Below are 24,039 nucleotides of genomic sequence, written 5' to 3'. Positions count from 1 at the left end.
GAAAAACGAAAAAGCATATACGTTTCAAGAGGATGACGTCCATTGACATAACACCTCTGAGATCCACTGTAATATGAACAAAAACTGAGGCGCACAATATAAACCCAAAATACAGAAAATGTGTTTTGACCAGTATTGTTGGAATAAATAAATTCATAAACATAGGGAAGCTTGGAGTGACTGACAGTTGAGAGATTGGACTTTGTTCTGTTATTTTTACTATGCTAACAGGAAGCGAGTTGAGCTCTTATACAGTGTCCAGGATTTGAGAAGGAACTTACTTAGTTGTTCATTTAACAAATGTTCATTGAGTTCCTACTAGGTATAAAAGGTAGATAATACAGTATTAAGAGGCAGATAAAGTCCTTGTCTTCAAGAAACATTCTAGAGTGGGGAAAGATGATAGTTATATTATTATCAATGAAAAAGTACAGACTATTGTGAGAATATATAATCTAGTTACTGTCTGTCTAGATTTTCGATTTCTTTTGTGATGGGTTTGTTCAAAGTTTCTGCCTCAGCCTTGTTAGTTTAGGTAAGTAGTGTGTTTCTAGAAATATGCCCATTTCTTCTAGACTTTCAGATATGTTGGAGTACTATTGGTATTTCTGGAGTACTATTGGTTTCATTGGTATTCTGTTAATAATACTTTTTATATATAAAAAAAAGCTGATCCCAAGCTCAATGAAAAGTAAACGTTTAGAAAAGAACTATGGAATATATTTACTAATATGTCAGATACAATTGATGTATGGATTGTAACAAGAGTTGTAAGAGCCCCCAATAAAATAAAAATATGAAAAAAATCTTTTCATAATCACTTGGTTCTATTGTGACTGCTCATTTTATTTGTGTTAATTTGCGTCTTTCACTACTTTGTCTGTTGCCACTTTTAATAATTATTTCAAAGAACCAGTTTTAGGTCTTGTTGATTCTTTCTGTTGATTTTCTGTCCTAATTTCTATGATTTCATTTCTTCTGGTGACTGTCCTTGCTTAGCTGCTTTTTCCGAATGGATGGAGATGCTGAGTTCAGGTGTTAATTTTGGTTCTTCGCTTTTGCTGTGTGTGTTCCTCACTGACAGCCTTCTAGTGCTGTTGCCATCCAAGCAGTTTTGATATGTCATGATTTCATTTTTGTTTGATTCAAGCAATTTTCAATATTCGACGTTCATTCTGTTACCAAGTAGCTTTTTGTAAGTGGGCCACTATTAATTTTCAATATATTTGAAACCCATGATCCTCTCATTGATTTCTAATTTTTATCAAGACTTGTTTTGTGGGCTAAAGACAGATCTGTTCTGGAGAATGCTCTGTTTGTACTGGAGGAAGAATGCATATTGTGATGGTGTTTGGTGGGCTGTTTTACATATGTTTATGAGACTGGGTTGGTTTATTATAGTGTTAATTCCTTGGTTTCCGAATAGATTTTATTTCTAGATGTTCTTTCCTTCATCGAAAGTGGAGTATTAAAATCTGCTGTTGTTGTGGAGTTAATTTTTCTTTTAAACTGTTAAAATTTGATTTATTTATTTTGAGGCTGTTTATTGCATACATAGGTATTTATTATGCCTATGTTCTTTTATGCACTTGACCCTTTAGCCTGACATAGTTTTCCCATCCTTAGATATTTAGTCTCTTTTGGTCTAAAGGTGTGTCTCTTGTAAACAGAAGACTGGTGAATTGTATTTTCTTAGCCATTTTGCTACTCTGTATCTTGACTATTGCATTGAATCCTTTTACATTCAGTGTAAAATCAGATAGGTATGACTTTATTGTTTTCAGTTTGTTCTGTGTGTGTGTTATTGTCTTTTCCACATAATTTCCTGCGCTAACTTTGATTTCTTAACTTTTCCTTGTTGCTGTTGTTTTAGTGTTTACTAAATCTTTATGCATTTTTAATTTTTTATCTTGATGAGAAGATTTATTAATTTTCTTTGAGGTTACTTTGCAATTTAAGATGTTCTTCCCAGGTTTAAAAAGTTGGTTCTGTCTTGAAATTGTCATTACATGCTCTCCACTTGGAAGTTATAATATACTACATTATTTATTCCCTCTTTTTACTTTATAGTTGTCTTCATTTATAAATTGTTATCTCTGCTTCTTTATTTCCAGTCTTGTAGGGTTTTCCTATGTTTTTAGGTGTCATGGAATTGGTTCTGACTCAAGCAACCTTATCTATATACAGTAAAATGAAACACTGTCCTGCCTTGTGCCATCCTCACAGTTGTGATGTTTGAGCCCTAGGCCCACTGTTGCAGTGTGTCAATCCCACTGTGTCATCTCTCTCATTCAGGGTCTTTACCTTTGTCTTTGACCCTTCGCTTTACCAAGTGTGTTGTCCTTTTCTGAGAACTGCTCTTTCTTGATAACTTGTCTAAAGCTTTTAAGGAGCAGTCTGACTGTACTTCTTCCAAGACAGATTTGTTTCTTTTTCTGGTAGTGTACAGTACTTTCAGTATTCTTCACCAACACAATAATTCAACACGTGAATTCTTGTTCGGGCTGCCTTATTCATTGTACAACTTTCACATGAATATGAGGTGGTGATAAACACCACAGCTATTCAGGTGCACCTTAGTCCCCAAAATGACATTCTTGTTCTTCAGCACATTAAAGAGGACTTGTGCAATAGATTAGTCCAGTGTAATGTTTCCTTTGATTTCGTGGATGGACCTTCTATGATCATTGATTGTGGAACCAAGCTAGATAAAACCCTTCACAGCTTGTCTTTTCTGTTTGTCGTCATGTTGCCAATTAGTTAGTTGTGAGGATTTGGGGTTTCGGTTACATTGGTTGTGATCCATATCGAAGGTTGCAGCCTTTCATCTTCCTCAGCAGGTACTTGAAGTCCTCCTTGCTCTCAGCAGGCGAAAGTGTGTCATCCGCATATCTCAGGTTGTTAGTGAGCCTTCTGCAATCCTGATGCTGCGCTCTTCTTCATATAGCCCAGCTTTTCAGATGTTTGCTCAGCATATAGATTGAATAAGCAGAATGAAAAGCTATGACCCTGCCTCACACCTTTCCTGATTTTTAAACCATGCATTATATCCATTGACTGCCTTTGCTCTATATACATGTTCTGTATGGATGCAACGAATTGTTCTGGAATTCTCATTCTTCCCAATGTCACCCATATTTTTATGACCCACAGACTCGAATGTCTTTGCATAGTCAATAAAACACAAGTAATCATCTTTCTGGTATTCGCTACTTTCAGCCAAGAGTCATCTGATGTTTAGCAGTTATATCTGCCATTCCACAGTCTGATCTGACTTCTACTTGATTTTTGGCAGCTCTCTGTTGATGCACTGTTTTTAATTATCTTCAGTAAAATTATGCTTACATGTAATATTGACAACTTTTTAAAAAATAATTTGCACGCTCTATTTGGCCACCTTTCTTTGGAATGAGCACAAAAAGGTTCTCTTCCAGTTAGTTGACCAGGTAGATGTGTTCTACATTTTTTGGGGCATAAATGAGTGTTTCCAGTGCTTCACCAGTTTGTTGAAACATTCCAGTTGGTATTCCATCAATTTCCGGGTCCTTATTCTTTGCTACTACCTTCTGTGCAGCTTGTACTTCTCCCTTCAGTGTCATTGGTTCTTGATCATTTGGTACCTCTTGAAATGGTTGAATTTTGGATCATTGTTTTTGGTTTAATGACTCTGTATTCCTTTCATCTTATTTTGATGCTTTATTTATTTACTATTTTGCTCATGGTATCCTTCAGTATTGTAACCTGATGCCTAAATTTTTCTTCAATTCTTTCTAATGTTACTAAATTTTCTTCCTATACCTCTCCTTCCAAATTTTTCTTCAGTTCTCTCCTTGGCCCCTCCTTCCCTTCATCCCTCAGTACCTCCTATCTGTGAAACATGTTTTTGTTGTTGTCGCTGTACTTCTAGTATTGCAGGTCTTACTCCTGATGTCGTATTGTTTGTGATTTAGAGTTCTAGAGCATTAATTTAATTTCTTTTATGACCTGTTTCAATAAAATGATCTAAGTTTTGTTTTTTTCATGTAGGTAGTCAATTAGATTCTGATGGGCCACATGAAACTGTTTGCAGACTGGGGCCACAGTTCATATAGCATGGCTTTCTTTGTCATTTTGCTTCAGTTTGAAGTAACTTGGTGCTCAGGCTAAAACCATTAAGGCCAGATTCCAAGAAGCTAAAACTGGCAACACAATTTGTCTGCTTCCTTTTTTTTTTTGGTAGCTTGATTTTTGGCTTTGGAGTAAGCGAACCTACTGGAAGGCAGAATTTCCTTAAGTGGGAGAAAGGCAGTTTGAGTGTTAGGAGCGCATCTCAGCAGAGTGATTAGTAGCACTTGACCTCAAGGAAGAGTCTTCTAAAAATAATTGGTGAGGTGAGTTTGCAGTTAGGTCTAATTTCAGTTCTAGAGGCCTGGATTCCTGGGGTTAGGCCACTCAGAAGCTCTAATAGGGAAGGGCATGCTTGAGGCCGACTGGTAGCCGTGGATATTGTAATTTATTTTTTCAATATATATTCATGGATTGAAGAAATCAAAATGGCTGACGATAAAGGTATATTTGTGTTGTTTGGCCTAAAAGTGGTTTTTGATCTAGCTGACAGCTTTTCATTTCTATTTTTAGTTGTGTTCTGTTAAATTTTTTTGGCAAGAGCTGTGACTCTCTTCTCTGCTTTATGTTTTGAACTGGTGACGATAATGACTTTTCACGGTTGTTGAATTTTTTATGCAATAATATATTTGACTTTGCTTTGAGTATGTTTTAATATCTTAAATTGTAATTTTTTTAGTATACTGAACTTCTAGAGACTGTTTCTTACTAATTTCACAAATATAGAAGCAGACTTCCTTAGGTTAAAAAGTATATATATTTTATAATTTGTTATTAGTTATATATTAATATTTTATATAAAATTATATGGAACTTAAGTAAGTAAATGCAGACTTTTATTAGGGGACTCTAGCAAAGACTTATTATATATGGAAATTGCCTTTTAGTAAAGCAAACAATAAATGCAAAGAAAAGACTTTAGAGTTTTATAATATAAATCATTAAACTCTAAGTATTCCCTTAATGATGAGCTAGCTTTTTTTGGGTCGGGGGAGGTATGTGTTTTTTTGGTTTTATTTACTTTTAAAGTTAAGACCGTCTGATAGTAAGTAAGCTGTATTTGCTCATTATGTTAAAAATATATGGCAGAAAATAACAACAATTGTATGAGGACTCCCTCCAATTCCTAAATAAATAGCAACTGAAACTGTTAATGTAGAGAATATGAACATCTCCACTTTTGATTACTGTTTTCAACAAGTGAGCCATATGAGTCTCTTGCTCCACAATTTATATTTCTTACATAAAATATTTTTCAACTCATTTTTAATTGTTATTCGCCCTTAGAGAGTGACATTTTTAAATATGTAAACAGTTCAATCAATTACTTGACAGTTTTTGTACTTGTTTTAAAAAACTTTAGAGTTAATAAATACGTAAGATGCTTTATTCATAATTCAGTTAGTTACTTAGGTGTTGAGGTAGATCTTCTATGTTCCCTTTAGCATCCATATTAAAAAAAAATTACTCTTAGTAATCTTGTCTTCCTTTGGGAGAGAGGCATAGACCATTGCTTGCCTGATAATTTTCAGTTTGGTAGCACATAGCAGCCTTTTCTGATTTACAGGGCAGGTGCTGTTTTTTTTTTTTTTTTTTTTTAAGTCATCTACATTTGATGGGACAACATGTAAGAAAATGAATCACATGGTTATCACATAACTCTTAACCTCACTTAAAACAAAAAGAATCTTTCAGACCAATCCTTAGGACTTTGGGTCTAAAATGGAGCTATGAAACGAAGTGAACCTTCCTTCATTTACTTGGCTAATAGACAATATGGCTAGCCACTGCTTCCAAGTTGGCCTTAGGACGCTTAAAGCCCTCTTGAAGGATTTGCCTTATTATCTTTTCTTCTATTTAATTGTACAGAAATCTGTCTATACTGTGGGAGTAACCAATCCAAAACCAAAATCACTTATGTTGAGTAGATTGCGACTCAAATCGACTCTACAGGACATTAGGACTGCCCTATACGGTTTTCAAGGCTGTGAATCTCCGTGGAAGCCGACTCGTCTGCAGTGCTGCCAGTCGGTTCTAACCTTTTAGCATTAGAGTGTTTTAGCTACTGTGCCACAAGGGCTCCACCAGAGTAGAAAAATAAACAAAACCAAATTCAGTACCATCAAGTTGATTCCAACTAATAGGGTAGAATGGGCCTGTGGGGCTACTGAGACTGTAACTTTACAGAAACAGTAAGCCTCTCCTTTCTCTCACAGAGAGGCTGGTGACTTTGAACTGCTGATGCATAACCACTAAGAGTCGGCAACCTAGTGTAACCACTGTGAGCAGGCACACCATGTTTACAAAGTGACACATTGAGACTGGTATTTGTTGTCCACAGTAAAGTTCTCTTCAAAGAAAGGTGTCTTAGGAAAGAGTCCCTTGTATAATCCAAGAGATATTTTAAATGAAATGAGTAAATATTAATAGTAATAAGGTTAATAATAGAGTAAGGCCTTTTTTTATATTATAAAGAATGGGTAAAGTTTTGTTAATAAGTGAATGTTCTAGTTAAGTAAATTTACCTGGTAGAGTGATAAATTGATTTAATAAAATGTTTTGAGTGAAAATCTATCCAATATACATTTCTTATATTATTTAATAAAACAATGTGGCTTTCACTTATTTCACTCAAGGTTATTTTAAGGACTGTGAGGGTTTAGCTTACCACTAACCTTTACTAATTCCTGTGTCTACTTGCTCCTGGAATTTATGGCTTTGGTTGGCTTTTAGTATTTGACTGCTTCAGTTCTCCCTTCCAGTTATATTTTCTGCTTTGGTGTGTGTGTGTGTGTGTGTGTGTGTTTATATAATAACAATAAAACATTTCTCCTGATTGTTTGTATTGTAAATCATTAACTTAGATGATTTTACTTAATTACCTTGGATAATGTTACTTTACTTTTTTTGTAAATAGGAGCACTGGTGGTGTACTGTAGTGGTTAAGCGTTGTTGGGCCACGATCCACAAGGTCCTCAGTTTGAAACCACCAGGTGCCCTGGGGGAGAAAGAGATTTTCTTACCTGCTTATAGTCTCAGAAACACCAGGGGCGATTCTGCCCTTTCTTTTAGGGTCACCATGAATCAGTTGATTTAACGTCAGTGCTTTTTTTTTTCTTAAATGGCATTTGAGAATATAACTACTTATATTCCTCTTTAAATAAATTAGATTTTTACTATCTTTTAAAGATCATGTTAACTTTTCTGTTAATACGACCCGACTTTTCGTTGTCTATGCTTATTTCTGTGAAAAGCATATTCTAAGATTATAAGAAATATGAAGCATATCTAATATCTATGCAAAATGACACTTTTTGTAGACAGTAGATTATGAAGCTTTTTCGTGCATTTGAGACCAACTGTCCAGTTTCTTGAGGCCCAGTGCATCGTTTTAATAATTAAAGTAGGACACAATTGCTGAGCTATTTCTTCTTCTATCTCGTCTGACCTCTATTTTTAAAGCCTTCTTCGTTTTCTAGCCAAGAATATTGACTTTTTGGTAGGAATGTTTTCTTCTGTGATAGAGTGGTTTCTAAGACTCTCGGGACCTACATGGGAAGATAAGGTGTTTTGACTATTTTTGTATGACTTCCTCGAGTTGTTAATATACTTCTGTATTTTGAAAGTTATTTCAAGTAGTGGTAATAAAGAACTTAGAAATATACTTAATATAACAACCCTATTTTTGTTTTGCTTTTCTCTAGTTAGCCGATCGGTTTTTTACTTCCAGGTTTGGGCTTTACATACTTGGCGTTGAATTTAAGCAGATTTTCTCTTTTCAAAACCTTTATTTTGTGTGACAAATTTTGAGAATTTTAGTGAAAACGAATTTTGCATCCATTGAGTAAACTGGTTAGGGACTCCTCGTGATGCCATGCAACTGTAGAAGGGCCTCATAGGGTTTCCTAGGCTGCAGCTGAGTGGGTTGGAACCACCAGCCGCTCTTTTGGTTAACATCTGAGTCCTCAATCATTGTACCATCAGGCCTATTTTATAACCCAAACTAACCAAACGCACTGCCATAAAGTCCATTTGGACTCATAGTGACCGTATGGAACGGAATAGACCTGCTCCTTTTGGACTTTTGAAGTTGTAAATCTTTATGTGAACAGAAAGCTTCATCTCTCCCTCTTGGAGTGGCTGGTGAGTTAGAATCGTTGGTCTTGCTGTTACCCAATTTGTAGCTCACTCTGCCACCAGTCCTACCGACTACTAGGAAAATAACTCAGCGTGAAAAAGGTGTTGGAGTAAATAAGTGATTTCTTATGCAATGAAAATTGACATTTATTTTGTTTTTAATCAGAGCTAAAGCATGGCGGACACAAGAATGGGAGAAAAGGAGGGCCCTCTGGGAGTTCATTTTTCACGTGGTTTATTGTCATTGCCTTACTGGGAGTCTGGACATCAGTAGCTGTCATTTGGTTTGATCTTATTGATTATGAGGACGTTCTAGGTAAGCATCTCATTTTTTTATGTGAATCTATAAAATTATATAGATTTAGTATCATTTTTAGTAGTGCTAATTTTCCTTGTCTTTTTTTCCCCCCTTATCTTTTTAATGGTTCTAAATAGGGTGGGAACAGAAGGGGATGTTCTCAGTGTTACCTTTAAAATTTTTGAATATCACTTATAATGAAAAATAGGGAAATTTTATTAAATATAATTTATTCTCAGTCCTTGTAATACTCATTTTTTTCTGTTCTATCTTGTGTTATTATTATTGTTAAGTGATATAAAGTCAGTTTTACTTCATTGTGGCCTTGTGTTCAGTAGAATGATACATTGACTGACCCTGTAATAGCCCCATAAGTGTGCCTTTGAATCCATTGTTACAACAACTGTGTCATTGTATCTCATTGAGAGTTTTCCTCTTTTTCATTGACCCTCAGCTAAATACAATATCCTTTCCAGGGTCTGTTTCCTCTCGATAACATGTCCAAAGTATGTGAGATTAAGTCTTGCCAACATTACTTCTAAGGAGTATTATGGCTGTACTTCTTTCAAGACACATACTTCTTTCATGAAACATACTGCTCATGAGCCACTTAATTTGATTACCGACCCACTAATGTGTCATGGATTTACACTTTACGAGTTACAATTTACAAAACCCAGCCTACGAGGATTTCAAAGCATGCTCCTCTGTTGTTTTGCTGTGAATAACATAAGATAAACGTGTGTATGTTTGCGAAAGGTGTGTGTGTGTACGTGTAGCTGGGCTTTGTCTGCTATTCTGAGACAGGTGCTGCTATGCTCCTGACCGTGTGCCTTTTTCTTCACTCCTCATGGCACTACGGTGTTCATGATTGTTTACCCCATTGCCAACTGAATGGTAGCTAGCAGCAGCCAGTTTTTGAAATTTTGAAACATACTTCTTTAATAATTTAAGGAAAGTCTAATTTTGATTGGTTTGTGGGTCAGTTAATGAATGTATTTCTGTTTTACTTGTATTGTAGTCATATTTTGTGGGGGGTGGTGGTGGGAAGGCAAAGAAAAACAAAGCGAGCTTATCTATAATCTCTGTTAAAGATTTTCATTTTTATTACTGTAAAGGAAAAACTGTAAACATTAATAGAAAAAGAAATTTAGTTTGGAGACAAACTTCGTAGTAGATGAACGCTTTTATAATATGTTGCTAGGTAAATGATATCGAACAAAAGAAACTTAAAATATTTGTGCATTTAAGCATAAGTAATAATTTTCATATTTTTATATACATGCAGCTAAAGCAAAGGACTTCCGTTATAATTTATCAGAGGTACTTCAAGGTAGGCGCTTGGAGATGTATTTTAAGAATACATACATCAGTCTCTAAAACCTCTTTCATATTCTAGTTATCTACATAGGAGAAGTGGCAGGACCAATTTCCCTATATTATGTCAGGTAGTTAAGTATTTTGTGAATTTTTTCATTATTTTAATCCTATAATGGGTATATTCATGACCTATAGATCACTGATTTTTCATTTATATATTTTTAGCAGTAGAAATAATAGCTTCTCTATGTAGCTATTATGATTTGTTTTATTTTTGGGTGTATATGTAATTTCTAAATCGGGCTTCTGAAAAAGGAGTTAAATATTTTCTTAAGTGTTTCAAGGGCTCTGGTAGGTAAAGATTGCTCACAATTACTTTACTGTAACACTGTTACCTCTGCTTAAACAAGCTTTCTATTAATTTTTGGTTAAATCCATTGTATTCTGCTGCTGATTTATTTGTACTTGTACTATAGCTATTAATGCTATTTAAATTACTAGTATACATTATATTTCTTTATAAGCATAACCCAATGATGTTGATATTAGTAATTGTATGTACATTTGTAGGAGCATCCAAAAGCTCATGGAAAAATGACATTGCCTTTTAATTTCATTTTTCACAACTTTTGAAGCCACCCTGTATTTGATTTATATTTGCAATGCGGAAAATTTGATTCTCCTGGATTAGAAAACATTACATTGTTAAAAAATTGTATCTATTATTCTTTAAGAGCAAAATCCTCAGCAGTGTTGCTTTTTTAGCTTATCCATTTTAAGTCTTGTTTTTTGTTATTGTTATTAATAGATAGCCAATGCTAATAAATTTATATAGGATAACCATTAAATCTTTTTTGTAATTTCAGAAACCTCCAATTTTGAATACTTTGTTTCCAGAATAGCGTTGCTTTTAAAAGGTTTATTCATGTTCTTTTTGTTATAGACCTTATAGACCATTTGACAAAATAGCAAAAATACGGTGTTCTTTTATTTGTATTTCTTAGAACCTATGTTTATTTTGTTTGTATCTATTTTTTTTTTGTATCTAGTTTTTATCTAGAAGCCCTGGTGGTGTGGTGGTTAGGCACTGGACTGCAAGGTCAGCAGTTAGGCACCACCAGCTGTTCAAGGTGGGGTTTTCTACTCCCTGAAGGGTTACAGTGTCAGAAACTCACCCTGGCAGTTTTACCCTGGGCCCTTTAGGGCTGTTATGAGTCAGCGTGGATTGGATGGCAGTGTATTTTGTTGTTGTTGTTGCTGTGTTTGAGTCTTATATATGAGGTTTGGTGAGTGTTACTTTCGTTTTGAATATTGATGGTTGTGAGGTATTTTTGTACTTTTGAAACAGTAAACTTTATGCAGCTGATATGGTTCAATATTGTTTCCTATGTGTATTGAACATTTTACCAAAAATATTCTTAACACGAAGTATAACAAAACATTTCTGAAGTGGTTAGTTCAGAATATTGTTAAAAATTTAAAAGGAACTTATCTTAGTTATATTTCTTAGACTTTCTTAGATGAAGATATTTTTGACTCTCTAAGTAGATTACGCATCATTTTTATATAACCCATTTATTTGGCACTGCTTTGCAGCTTTAAAAGAATTTCATTGATAACATTTATGGCTGGTGTGCAGGACCATAGAAAGTAGCAATATTTAATGATATTTGTTTTCTTTTTTGACCTCCATTTACATCCTTTTTTTCAGGGAAGCTAGGAGTCTATGATGCTGATGGTGATGGGGATTTTGATGTGGAAGATGCCAAAATTTTATTAGGCAAGTACTTATTTTATGTTTTTGTTAGTATGGTAAATTGCTGCTGGAAGCCAAACTGTAATAATATCTATGTAGATTTATAGATTATAAGTACAACGTAACTGATTTTCCATAGATTCTCAGTTCAATTTACTTTTATAAATTGACACACACACACACACACACACACACACACATAGCTTGTTCACATGTATTTTTCATAAGTATAATTTTATACATTTTTAGACTTAAAGCATATGTTCAGATTGTTATATTTAAATATTTAGACAGTGTCCTCTGTTTTTAAGTATGGTGATTATAGCCATTCTCTAGTAGTATTTCACATAGTTCATTTATATTTAAGAATGTAAATCTCCACAGGCTTATCGTTTTACATAAATTCATTGTAAAATAAAATTTTGATTGTAAAATATGTCCTCTACATATTTTGAAGGTCACAAAAATAAGATCTAGTGGTTTTTTGACCAGATTCTGTTATTTTAGAACCCTTAGATCTTATTTTTTTCTTAAATGAATTGCCTGTCTTTAACATTGAGATATTTTTTATGAGATGAAAATGTGGCATTCCCTCACTTGTTACGAAATGCTTTGTTACAAATTTTATATACTTTGACCAGATTAGACATATATTTCATCTTGTCTTGTTAAAACATCATTTCCTTATTCTTTTAGTATGTAACGTAAGGTGCATTAGATCTTTTAATATTAAAGTCTTTAGAAAAATAATGATTATGGCATGGTATCATATACTCAGCTTTATAAGAAAATGACACAAGAAATTCTTCCCAGACATAGTCTCTTGTATTTAATTTATGCACATGAAAAAAATGGGAGGATACCACATCTGTAACCAGTGAAACATCTTTAGGAGGTTAGTCTTGCCTCCTTATGAGACAATAAGTTCTAAATATCCTGTAATAAAGTGTAATATAACTTCTTAATTTTGACCTGATGTATCTTATATTTTCCTACTATTTGCAAGAGGTAATTAGTATTTGGTACTTAAAGTAGAAGGCCACTATCTGTGAAAATTCTTTTCCCTTAATCTTGGTGAAATTTTTAAAGTAATTCTGTCATTGAATTTTTTACAATTCTGTACTTGCATTTTTGTAAACATATCTGTAGGAGACACATCCCAGATGCTTGAAGCAAATTATATAGAATTTAGCACATTAAAAAAAACAAAACCCAACTCACTGCAATTGAATGAATGCCAACTCATAGCAACCCTGCAGGACAAGGTAGAACTACCCCTGAGAATTTCCAAGACTGTACCTCTTTATAGGAGTAGAAAGCTCTTTCTCCTAAGAAGCAACTGGTGCTACCGAACTGCTGACCTTGCCCTTAGCAGCCCAATGTGTAACCACTATGCCACCAAGGCGACTTTTAGCATATTAAGATGGTGCTAATTTTGTATCTACAAATGATAAATGGTTTATTACTCCAGTATAGTTCTTAAACTTCTTAATTCTGAGATCAAATACCAGTTTCCTGTACAATTATCTTTGGGGTTTATAGTAGGTATGTTCTCTTAATATTTGTAAAAACATCTCGAAATCTTACTTATCGTATATACTCGAGTATAAGCCTACCCAAATATCAGCCAAGGCACCTAATTTTATCCACAAAAACGGCATTAAAAATGTGCTGGAAAAACTTGGCTTATACATGAGTATGTATGGTAGTGTATTGAAAATGTATCAACTATAAAAAGGATGAAATTTATTTTTTAAATTCATATGATACTAAGTTTTTGGAATATTACATCTTACTGTATTTTATTGATTTTTAACTTCAAAATTGTCACACAGGAAATGCCAACTTTTAAAATAAAAAAGTAGTTTTTCTTATATAGACTATGTCCATTTGCATAGTAAATCATTGCACTTGTAATTTTAGTTTTTGTAAATAGTGTGTACTTCAAAAGTTTGTTCTCAGTAAGTCTTTTTACACATCATTAGGGGGGTTATTGAATAGGCACGGGTATGGACCTCTCTTGGCGTGGATGAGCGAGTATCTCAAGTGCTGTTTGTTGAAACATTTCAACGGCTATTGCACCAATCTCTCGAGCCTTGTTTTGCATCATTGCTTTCAGTGTAGCTTGGACTTCTTCCATCATCGGTTCTTGATCATATGCTTCTTTCTGAAATGGTTGAACATTGACCAACTCTTTTTCCTAATGACTTTTGTATATTCCTTCCATGTTCTTTTGATGCTTTCTACATTCCTCAATGTTTTGCTCATAAAATCCTCCAGTATTGCAACTGGATTACTGTTTTTCTTCAATACTTTCAGCTTGAGAAATGCAAGTGTTTTCTTCCTTTTTGGGTTTCTAATGTTATGCCTTTGCCCATTACATTGATTTACATACAGATTCTTTTTTTTTTTACTACATTGCCATATTTTAATTATATTAAAGTGAGTTATGAAATCATCAGCACAATCAATTTTAGAACATTTTCTCCTTTCCCTGAACCATTCTCAGCTCCCCACTACCCTCCAGCTTTCCTTCTCATAGCCCTAAGGAACTATTTAGTTATTGTCTCTGTAGATGTGCCTATCTTAGGTTTCATAGAATCATACAGAAAACACAATAAAACACAGAAAAGGTTCAATCCAAGAGGAAGCAGAAGGAAATAGAAATGAGAACAAATTAAAAATGAATCAAGGGAAAACAAGCGATATGTGAAATTTCAAACCATCTGTATCTGCAGTAATCCACTTTCCAATGCACTCTGTCTGAGGCAAGACTTCACATCCCTGCTCAAGGGTCCTAGGGAATTCAGTGGAGGCTTAATACATGTGTGGACTCTGCAGATTGATGTTGGGCTTTCACTGCCTTCCGTAGTCTGCAAGCTGGGTGCTCAGAATTTAAGCTCTAATACAATTCCTTTCTCTGATCTTGGATTTTATTTTATTTTATTTTATTTATTTTTTTTAAAGTGGTAAGGATAAAATAATAATAATATGAAGATAAAAGTACAAAGAAGGAATAAGAAAGAAAAGGACCAATATCAAGATGGATTTTATTATTTGCAATCCTTGGGTGGTGTGATCCTTCCATGTGGACTTAGATGATACCGCACTTAGAGAGCTGCTTGTTGTAAGACAAACCTTTACGACCCCAGACACTACTCTTTCTGTTAGTTTGGCACTGTGTAATTTTTTTTTCACCATGCTTTGCTTTTTAGCACCTGTATCTTCAGTGATCACTTTATGAGGACAAGTATTGAGTGAGGCCACATTGTGAGAACAAATTGTTTTTAGATTAGGGATTATAATTAATTGCAAGCTCAAAATCCATTTGTATAACTAAAGTTTATATATATACCTGGTCCACTTTAGAATAGCATTATCAGCTTGTTGAGCAATAATTTAAGTAACATCTATGAGACATTTAGTGATTCTAATAATAGTACTTGTAATCTAGCCAATGGTGTAGAATTTAAAGTGCTAATGTGAAAAGGAAAATAAATATGGGAGAGCTTTTTTTATACAGGTTAAAACTTAAGTTACTGAACACTACTTAAGAAAGCAGTCAGGATTTCAATAACACTCATTCGCCAAGGCAAAGCTGTGTCTGCAGGATTTAGACATGTTACAAAAAGCAAAGAAAAGTATATAATTTCTTTCTTTTGTTCATGTGGCATGTACATGTAGACCTAGAGGCTGTTGTTTGAACAGAACAAGGGGTTACTATGTGATTTTAAAATCAGGTATCCTTTTAACATACTTATTTAATCAGTATGCTGAGAAGAGAATCCTAAAAGATGGATTATATCAAGAGGGATATGGCATCGGCAACAACTTGCTATATATAGAAGATACAACCTTGCTTGCTGAAAGAGAGGAGATTAGCCTTCATCAGTACATGCTTCACAAAGACTACAGCCTTCAGAATGGATAATATTTCAATATAAAACAAAAATCCTCACAAGTGTACCAGTAAACAACATCACTACAAACGGAGAAAAGATGGGTATTGTCAAAGATTTCATTTTACTTGGATCCATGATCAGTGCTCATAGAAACACCAGTCTAGAAATTAAACTATGTACCACATTGAAAAAATTTTCAGCAAATTTAAGTGTTGTAGAAATAGACACATAGGTTGAACTGATGAGAGAGCGAGAGTGAAAGTGTGCTCCTGAATATATAGAACATTTGTATATGTGCATTTATCTTCACTGCAAATATACTCAAGAATGTGGTGGAGCACACCGGGGGGAAAATTGTTGTGTTAGATTGGATTCTCTAGAGAGGCAAAACCAGTGACACGTCCATGTTTTGTACGTAGGAAGAGATTCACATCAAGAAATGGCTCACACAGTTGTAAAATCCGTTAAGTCCATTGTGGTTCAAGTGAGACGTCTCCTGACTGGTGGAATCTGATGAACAGGACGCGTGACGATCCAGCAGAGACAGCAGGGCACAGGCTGAATGGAAATGGGGAACTCGGGAGGAAATACAGTGTGGACAGATTGCAGGGATTGCGATAATGCGGTGGCATAATTTGTATGTGAACTACTGTTTGGAAAGCTCATTTCCTATGTGAGCTTTCACCAAGAGCACAATAAAATGTTTAAAAAAACAAAATGTATCATATACATATGAAAGAATATAAAAGAAAAGTGAGTGCAAAGGAGGATTGAAAGTAGGAAATCAAAGAGGGGAGGGATTAACACTTTAGCCATAGTAATACTATAGTGATACTTGAAATGTTTGGTTTCCCCATGTTTAACTTTCATATGTTGGACAGTTTTTCATAATTATCTGGACTATTAAATCTGCATACTTGTACTCACGCCTTATCAATCTGGGGAACTACACACTTTCACTAAAAAAATACTTTGGCATTTCTCATGAAATATGTGGAGAAAATAAAGTGCATATTGAATAAATCAAGATCAATTATCATCTCGGGTTTTATTAGCTTATTGTTTCTGGTCAAAGCCCTTTCCCAAATCCACTAAGTCTGTTCTTGCTTATACGCTTCCTATTTTAGTAGCCAAATTATTTAAAATAGTTTCTTCAGTTTTAGTTTAGATTATTGAAGATTCTATTATTTGTAACTATATACTTTGAGATGCTACTTCCCAAATAAAATTAAAAAGTGATCCAAGGAGTAAATGCCAAGAATAATATTACATAAGAGTAATAAACCGTAAGGGCTTCATGGTTACCTTTCCGTCCCGTAGCTTTCGCCTAGCTCACAGCATACCAGATAGGGCTGGACAGAAGAGGGAAGCCAGCCAGCACCTGTTAGCTCCTTGATGCAGCTGCATGTTGGCGAAGCCTGGGCCTTACTCAGCTAAAGGCATTTGCCACTTGCTCTTTGGGGCCTGCTCAAAGGCTAATGCAGTGTATTCAGAATCTTCTCTGGATTAGTACTTTTGTCTTAAACACAGGAAGATTTCATGGTTGGGATAAAAAGTTTTACTCCAACATGTATTATGTATTTGTTGCACAGCCTGTCTTCCTAAAGCATATTCTGAAGGGTCTCCATAAGTTTCTGGAAAAATTCCATTATAAGTCTGTGTTTTCTGTAGTTTTATATTTAATCCTTGAAAGTTCTACTAATAAATTAAAATGTAGACAAATATCAATGTTTATTATAGACAGACAGCTATAGTTTCATGTGGTAGGCAGAGTACACGTGTCGCACAAAGATTCAGGGGAGCACAGTTCTTGTCATCATTCACTTGGCGTCCAAGAAGGACGCTCTGGGCCTAACTGAAAATAACTACATCTGAACTGGAACTCGTATTACTTCTCCACAAATACATGAAGGACAATCTAGTTCTGCTGACTAAAATGGAAGAAATTCACTTGAGAAGTGATATTTATTCTACTTGCCTTATTCACCCTACCTGTCAGCCTCGGTTGCTGGTAATGATGCTCTGTGGTGGGGACATTGTGTGTTTCCAGAGCCTGGAATGCCTGATTTAGGTGACTGCAATCTGGTCATTGATGTCCATTTCTTCACAGCCACAGCTGCACCATTGTTTTCCTCCTCAGAATGATGGACCTTGACTGTGTGCGGTGGAGTTGGAAGCCTACTGCAGCCACGAAGCTATTCCCACCGCAAAGCAGTCCTTCAGAGGGGGAAAATATCATAAAAGCAATTTCCTATGTTGATTTCCTTCCATCATGTGGGTCTGATTTTGGAATAAATAATTAAATGTCAGGGTTCTTATAATAGAAAATAATTTCACGGTCTGATTGAAGAGAGTTTATAGAGGTAACGTTTATAGTGCTATGTAATTATGTATTTCTCTTAGTTACCTAATTTGAATATATTTGTAGATACTATAAGCAATAATTCTACTAATAATATAAACTCTAGAGATTAAGGTCCTAAGGAGAAAATTTTGAGAAAATGATCTTTTTAAAAATTTTCAGTGGATATGTATTGATAAATATGGCATATGACCAATTCTTGATAGCATCTGATTGGTAAATCAGCAAACTCTTAGGTGGTTGGAAGTATATATATATCTTTTTCCCCCTGAAACTGCCTTAACATACTTTTCCCATTAATATCATTTCAAATTTGACTGTTAAGGTTTTATCATTTTCCAACTCCAGATTTAATGTAAAGTCTAATTAACAACTGGCCAGAATGGTGTGGGTACTAGACTTTTGACTTTCCTTTATTTACTGTGTGTGATTGTAAAGTGCTCTTCTTATTCAGTCTGTTTATTTTCTTGAAATCTTCATCTGTGACTTTGGTAATCATGATGCACATTCTTTTTGAGATCATTCTCCCTCGGCTTCCTTTTTTCTACCTAACTGCTCTCTTTATTTTCTCTTTCTCTTCCTTTATTCTTATGTAGGCCTGACCAAAGATGGCAGTAATGAAAATATTGATTCTCTTGAGGAAGTCCTTAATATTTTAGCCGAGGAAAGTTCTGATTGGTTTTATGGTTTCCTCTCGTTTCTCTATGATATAATGACTCCCTTTGAAATGCTAGAAGAAGAAGAAGAGGAAGAGAGTGACACTGCAGATGGCGTTGATGGTACGTCACAGAATGAAGGGGTTCAGGGAAAGACTTGTGTTATCTTGGATTTACATAATCAGTAAATTTGATTCAGGGATCGAAGTCATTGGCTCCCAAAAACTGAAGCAGTCTTTCTTTTGCCTGTCCAGGGCTTAGTTTTCAATGGAGCAGTTATGAACTTTTAACAGCAGTCTACCATGTGACCTTCACTAGTAGAAGTGCTTACTAGTTCCTTTTTGTGGTCGTACCTATAAAGTACATTGAAAATTATGTTCATGGTGGTATAATTGGTTTCTGTATTATTATATTGCAACTGATGTATTCACTGAACTAAATTTGGAAACCTAACAGTAACAAGTAGTTTTGGTTGTTGACCCTGATGCTTACCTTTTTAACATGCTATTAATGAAAATAACTTGATTATGGAAAATATTTATTGCATGAGTCATACGTTAATGCATGCTTCAAGAATTAAATTTGTAAGTTCAATAATATGTAAAAGTCTTAATTCTTTAAAAAAAACTGCACTTTCATTGTAATTTGTATAGGTTAACTGAGTTGACAGGTAGGGTAACAAATTTTAACTTAAAATTCTGTATAATGGTGCTTTTAAAATAATTTGAAAGTAATCCCATGTTTTTGCTTTAGGGTAATATGATTACTGTAGACATAAGTATAGCTGAGTATTTCTGTATATGAAACAAAATTTCTTTTTTTATTTCCAAATGTACATCCAGAGAAAGTAATTTGTACTTTTTTTGAGTATACATTTTCCATAAGAGGCAAATGTACATAATGTATCTTAAATGATATTGTATATATTAAAATTATTCATTCTAAATAAGTCTTTTGCCATTTTTCTATATTACTTTATTGCCTGTCTGTTGATTTTGACTTAACTGTAAAGTCATTTTTATATTTGTAAATCATTTATTAAAGTTATGACTTTTTGAGAATTTATCTCAAAGGAACGCTTTCACTATAACTTCTATTAAATATACTTGGACATATTTTAACAATACCTTTGAGTGAATTAAAATGAATTTGCGGCAATAATCACAAAAGCAACTTTGAAAATGAGATTTTTATCCACCACCCCCTCTCAAAAAGTTAGTATTGCATGAAAGGAATCAGACTTAAGATTTTTAAAATTTTTTTCACTCTTTGAAAGAATGGTGTTTTGTGTTTTGAAATCTCTGAGCTTTTATAAAACTTTGTTTAGTTTTGCTTGTTCTTAGAGAATAAATTTGAAAAATGTTTTCATTTGAGCATTTTTCTAACAATTTTTACTTTGCATATATTTTGTATTTTCATATTTAATCAAATAATTTTCAGAAAATCAGTTATTCATGTTCTGAAGGAAATGTGACAAGTTGAGCTTGTGTATTAGAGATCATTGTTGTACAGAATCAAAACAAATAGCTCGGAAGTCCGGCATGAATAAGGACAGCACCTCTGCCTACTTTCTGTTTACATGGCCAAGGAAGACTGTCTAACTTGCTGGTCATAGTAAAAAAACAAAAGCAAAACAAAACAAAATTTTATAACATCTTAAATATTAAGCTCCTAAAGCATACATGGCTATTAAAATTCTAATTTATTTCTCCCTAAACTATTTAGGGAATAAATTTCTGATGGTCAAAAGCTACTGATGTGGCAATATTCAAGCACTTCTTCAGTAAATGAGTATGTTTTAGTATTTTTTCTGAAGTTTTCTGTAGTATTTGACCATATATTGTACCTTCTGCTGTAAATCAATGTGAGTGCAGTGGAATATCAAGGTATATTCAATTTAAGTTTAAAAACAGTCTTGTGTTCTACCTCCAATGAAATTCACTTAGACACATGCTCTGTATAGACTTATAAAAAACTTATTTGTGAATGCTTCATTACTACTAACTTTAGCAGATAACTCAATCGCAAAGTGTGTGCATTAAAAATGTTTAGAACCATTAATTTCTTATCTGTTTTTTACCATGATACTAATGGATAATTTGTGTACAGAAATTAATTGTGCCTTGGTTTTGTAAATTAAAAGCAAGGATGTGAGAAGAGACTTTACCATTTATTTCATACCACCTTTAATCAGCCTTGTTGAAAAGCCTCTTTTAAAGGTAAAATACACCTAGCTGATGAACCCCTGACTTCTGTGACTTCCTTCAACTGTGTGCCTAACGCTATTTTTTGGTGAGAGAAAAATAAAGTTCTTTGCAATACTGGTAAAAGGCATTTTGAAGTAGACCAGATTACTCTGCTTAACTTTTATTTATGATGTATGTTACAATTTTTAATTTTCTAAGGGTTGCTTTTATAATTTTCTTTCCATAATCGAAATATTTTCCTATAATGTGGGAGGAATTTAGAAATGTATTTGAAGAGACAATATTGTGTCCTACACATTTGAATATATATATTTGTGGAATTTTAGCATGTACTGCATTACATTGCTTTTTCAATTTGGGAAGAACAAAGAAACTTTGTGGAATATACGTTATGTCTACCATGTGGTGCTGTCTTTTAAGCCCTGCAATTCTTGCTTTTGCACATATGCTGCAGTTTGCCTGACTGACTGAAAAAGCAAAGGAAGTGGTGCTTTGGACTTTTCCTTTCTGCTCTTTAGCATCATTCAGCTCTAACCTGGAGATGGGATCGAGGAGTGGGAGTGGGGGAAGCTTTCTTCTAGTTTCTGAGTTATGTGGAAGGAGGCCCAGCTGGTGGCTAGCTGCTAGTGGGGCCTGCAAGTGCAATGAATAGAATGGAATGCTGGGGCTCCTGTTCTGTCATCTTGCACTTGAGTCTGTGTTCTAGAAGTTTTCTTCCTGCCTTGCAGAGTGGTGTACAGACATGTAAAATTTTTTCTACTTAAGTCTGGATTTTTTTTTTTTTTTTTACAGTTACCCAGGTAGACCGAATAAAATGTTTTTCTATCCTGCTATTTGGAGGCTTTTCGGAGCAGATAGAGGCATAGCTTTTTTCACCAGATTATCTCTTGACAAGTTATTTGGATCAATTGCAATTGCTTCAGTCATTTGGTAGTTATATAATTTGGGTGATTGATATTACCCTTTATAAATAAGACTGTGGGTTAGCTACTTAAATCTATAAAATAATAAGCTTTCAGTCATTTGGATTATAGAATCTTATTTTGGGTCATGATGCCTCTTTAGAGACTCGTTGGCTCAAACTTAATTTTCACATGTTGATGGGTGAACAGGTATGCCAGTTTTTACCTATACTATTTGTTGACATAACTGGAATATCTGGGAGTAGGTATTAAGTAGAAAAACTCTATGGAGCTAGGAATTATGACCTCTTCTTTATTTTAAATTCCTCCTCAAACTGAGAACAGTATTTAGTACTGATGCATGACTAGTTCTCAGGAGTCTGCATTTACACAATAAGACACTAATATATTGTGTAGGGAGTTTACTTTGAGAAATAAGGTGGGCCTGACCCAAGCCATAGTATTTTCAGTTGCCTCTTAAGGTTGGACATTGAATAGGAAGACTGAAGAAGAATTGGTGCATGTGAATTGTGGTGCTGGAGGAGAATATTGAAAGTACCAAGGGCTGCCAAAAAGACAGACAGATTTTTCTTGGAAGAAGGCTTGCCAGAGTGCTCCTTGGAGACAAAGGATGGCGAGACTTCATCTCTCATACTTTGGAAGTGTTTGCAGGAGAGACCAATCCCTTGAGAAGGACATCATGTTTGGTAAATTAGAGGGGCAGCTAGGAAGAGGAAGGCCTTTAACAGGATGGATTGACAGAGTGGGTGTAAAGATGGGCTCGCTCCAGCACAGGAACAATTGCGAGGATGCCACAGGACCCACCCAGGCGCTTCCTTATGTTGTGCATAGGGTTGCTATGGATTGGAATTGACCTGATGGCACCACATGACAGCGACATGTCATGAAGACATTTAATTATTGAAAATAGCTCTTTATAAGACAGATGACAGGTCTTCTGAAAGGTCACACAATACATTGATCTATGCCAAGAAAAATAGCAATTTTTTCCAATATCGAATATATTTTTTGCCCCTGTATTCTTTACCACACTCAGACTCCAGAGCTTGGATCTAATCTATTCCTGTTGTTTCATTTTCAGTTCTCATATTTTCTTTCTCTTTTCCTCACTCTTATCGAGTGAGGGTCAGGGGGTTTATAGGTTATTTTTTCCAAAATTTTTTCATAATACTTTTGTTAATCATTTACTTAAAAATGGAAGGGAAATTGTGTAAGAACCTGCTTGGTTCATGGCACTGTGATATAGTGGCATGGGGCTTCTTTTTACCATTTGTCGCTAATGTTGAAAAGAATATGATGCTTTAGTATGGGATGGAGGAAGATGGGAAACAGACTCAAAAGTGACTCAGAGTTCTCACCAATGACCAGTAGGAGGGACTGAAATGACCCTTGGATGAGAAGAGACTCAGCCTACACCAGTTCTAGAGCTTGTCACTTACTGAAGTTTGTTTTGTTTTTTTAAGGCAGCTAAAGGTTCAAAAAAAAACAAACTTTAATGCATGTTCCAGAACTGTAGGTCTAACCATTGGCTTAATGATTGAAGCAGGCATTTTAATTTTGTGCAGAAGAATTTAATTTAAAAATATGTGTGTGATAATGACTGAGACATTTACCAAAATGGCATAGATTACCTTTAGGCAACTTCTTCATGTGCGAAAGGAAGATACTAAAGTCTCTTTCTTACAAAAAGTTCAATATAAAAAATTCTCAAATTGTCAGCAGAGTTAACAGTAGTTACTATAAAAACCATCCAAATAAACTTACAAGCTGAAAAGGAAATAAACACTTTTTTTTTTTACCATTCTCTCTGACTTTAAAAACTACATCCTAATGGTTCTTTGATGATTACCTTGTATTGGAATATGAGTGGATAAAAAAAAAACAACAACCCAGATTTTTTTTTTCATAGCTATGTATTACTTTTATTTTTTAACAAAACAACTATATCACCTTCAAAATAGTCTCTGTTAGAATTAATACATTTGTCAAATCTGTGATTCCACTCTTGGAAACATTTTTCAAACTCATCTGTTTGGATGGCTGACAGCACTTCCCTCATTTTCTTTCTTCACCTCTTCTGTGTTATCAAATCGCCGTCATTTCACGTCCCTTTTCATTCATGGAAGCAAAAGGAGGTCACATGAAGTGAGGTCAGGTGAGTAAGGTTCATGGGGCTAGAGAGGCAGCTGTTTTTTGCACGAAACTGGAGCTCTTGAGATGACCGTGAGCAGGTGCATTGTGGTGGTGGCCAAACCGGTTCCCTGCCTGCCACAAATCAGGCCTTTTTTGTTGCTCACTGTTCCGTAATCATTTCAGAACCTCTAAATAGAAAGCTTGATGAACAGTATAACCTGGTGGAATGAACTCTAAATGC

At 34.6% G+C, this 24,039-nt stretch overlaps 1 protein-coding gene across 8 annotated transcripts in view; it reads left to right on the top strand.

The window, feature by feature from the left end:
* Positions 1 to 24,039, top strand: part of ASPH (aspartate beta-hydroxylase) — a 151,104-nt gene that overhangs the window by 14,935 nt on the left and 112,130 nt on the right. For 4 of the 8 annotated variants that reach the window (XR_006679740.1, XM_045286519.1, XM_045286442.1 and 1 more), the window contains exons 2-4: positions 8,408 to 8,557; positions 9,828 to 9,872; positions 11,571 to 11,639. Coding sequence is in view for 7 of the 8 variants with exons in the window: in XM_045286519.1 (XP_045142454.1) it covers positions 8,408 to 8,557; positions 9,828 to 9,872; positions 11,571 to 11,639 (264 nt within the window). In the remaining variant the exon portion in view is untranslated. Of the gene's footprint in view, positions 1 to 4,423; positions 4,549 to 8,407; positions 8,558 to 9,827; positions 9,873 to 11,570; positions 11,640 to 24,039 lie in introns of those variants that run through there. The other 4 variants (XM_045286544.1, XM_045286479.1, XM_045286557.1 and 1 more) reach the window with 3 other exon arrangements.

This window comes from Echinops telfairi, unplaced genomic scaffold (genome assembly GCF_000313985.2).
Source record: "Echinops telfairi isolate 266 unplaced genomic scaffold, ASM31398v2 ScPeMD7_1;HRSCAF=3_0, whole genome shotgun sequence".
Taxonomy (NCBI): Eukaryota; Metazoa; Chordata; class Mammalia; order Afrosoricida; family Tenrecidae; genus Echinops; species Echinops telfairi.
The sequence above is the reverse complement of the archived record's forward strand: the minus strand, read 5'-3'. Positions and strand labels throughout refer to the sequence as shown.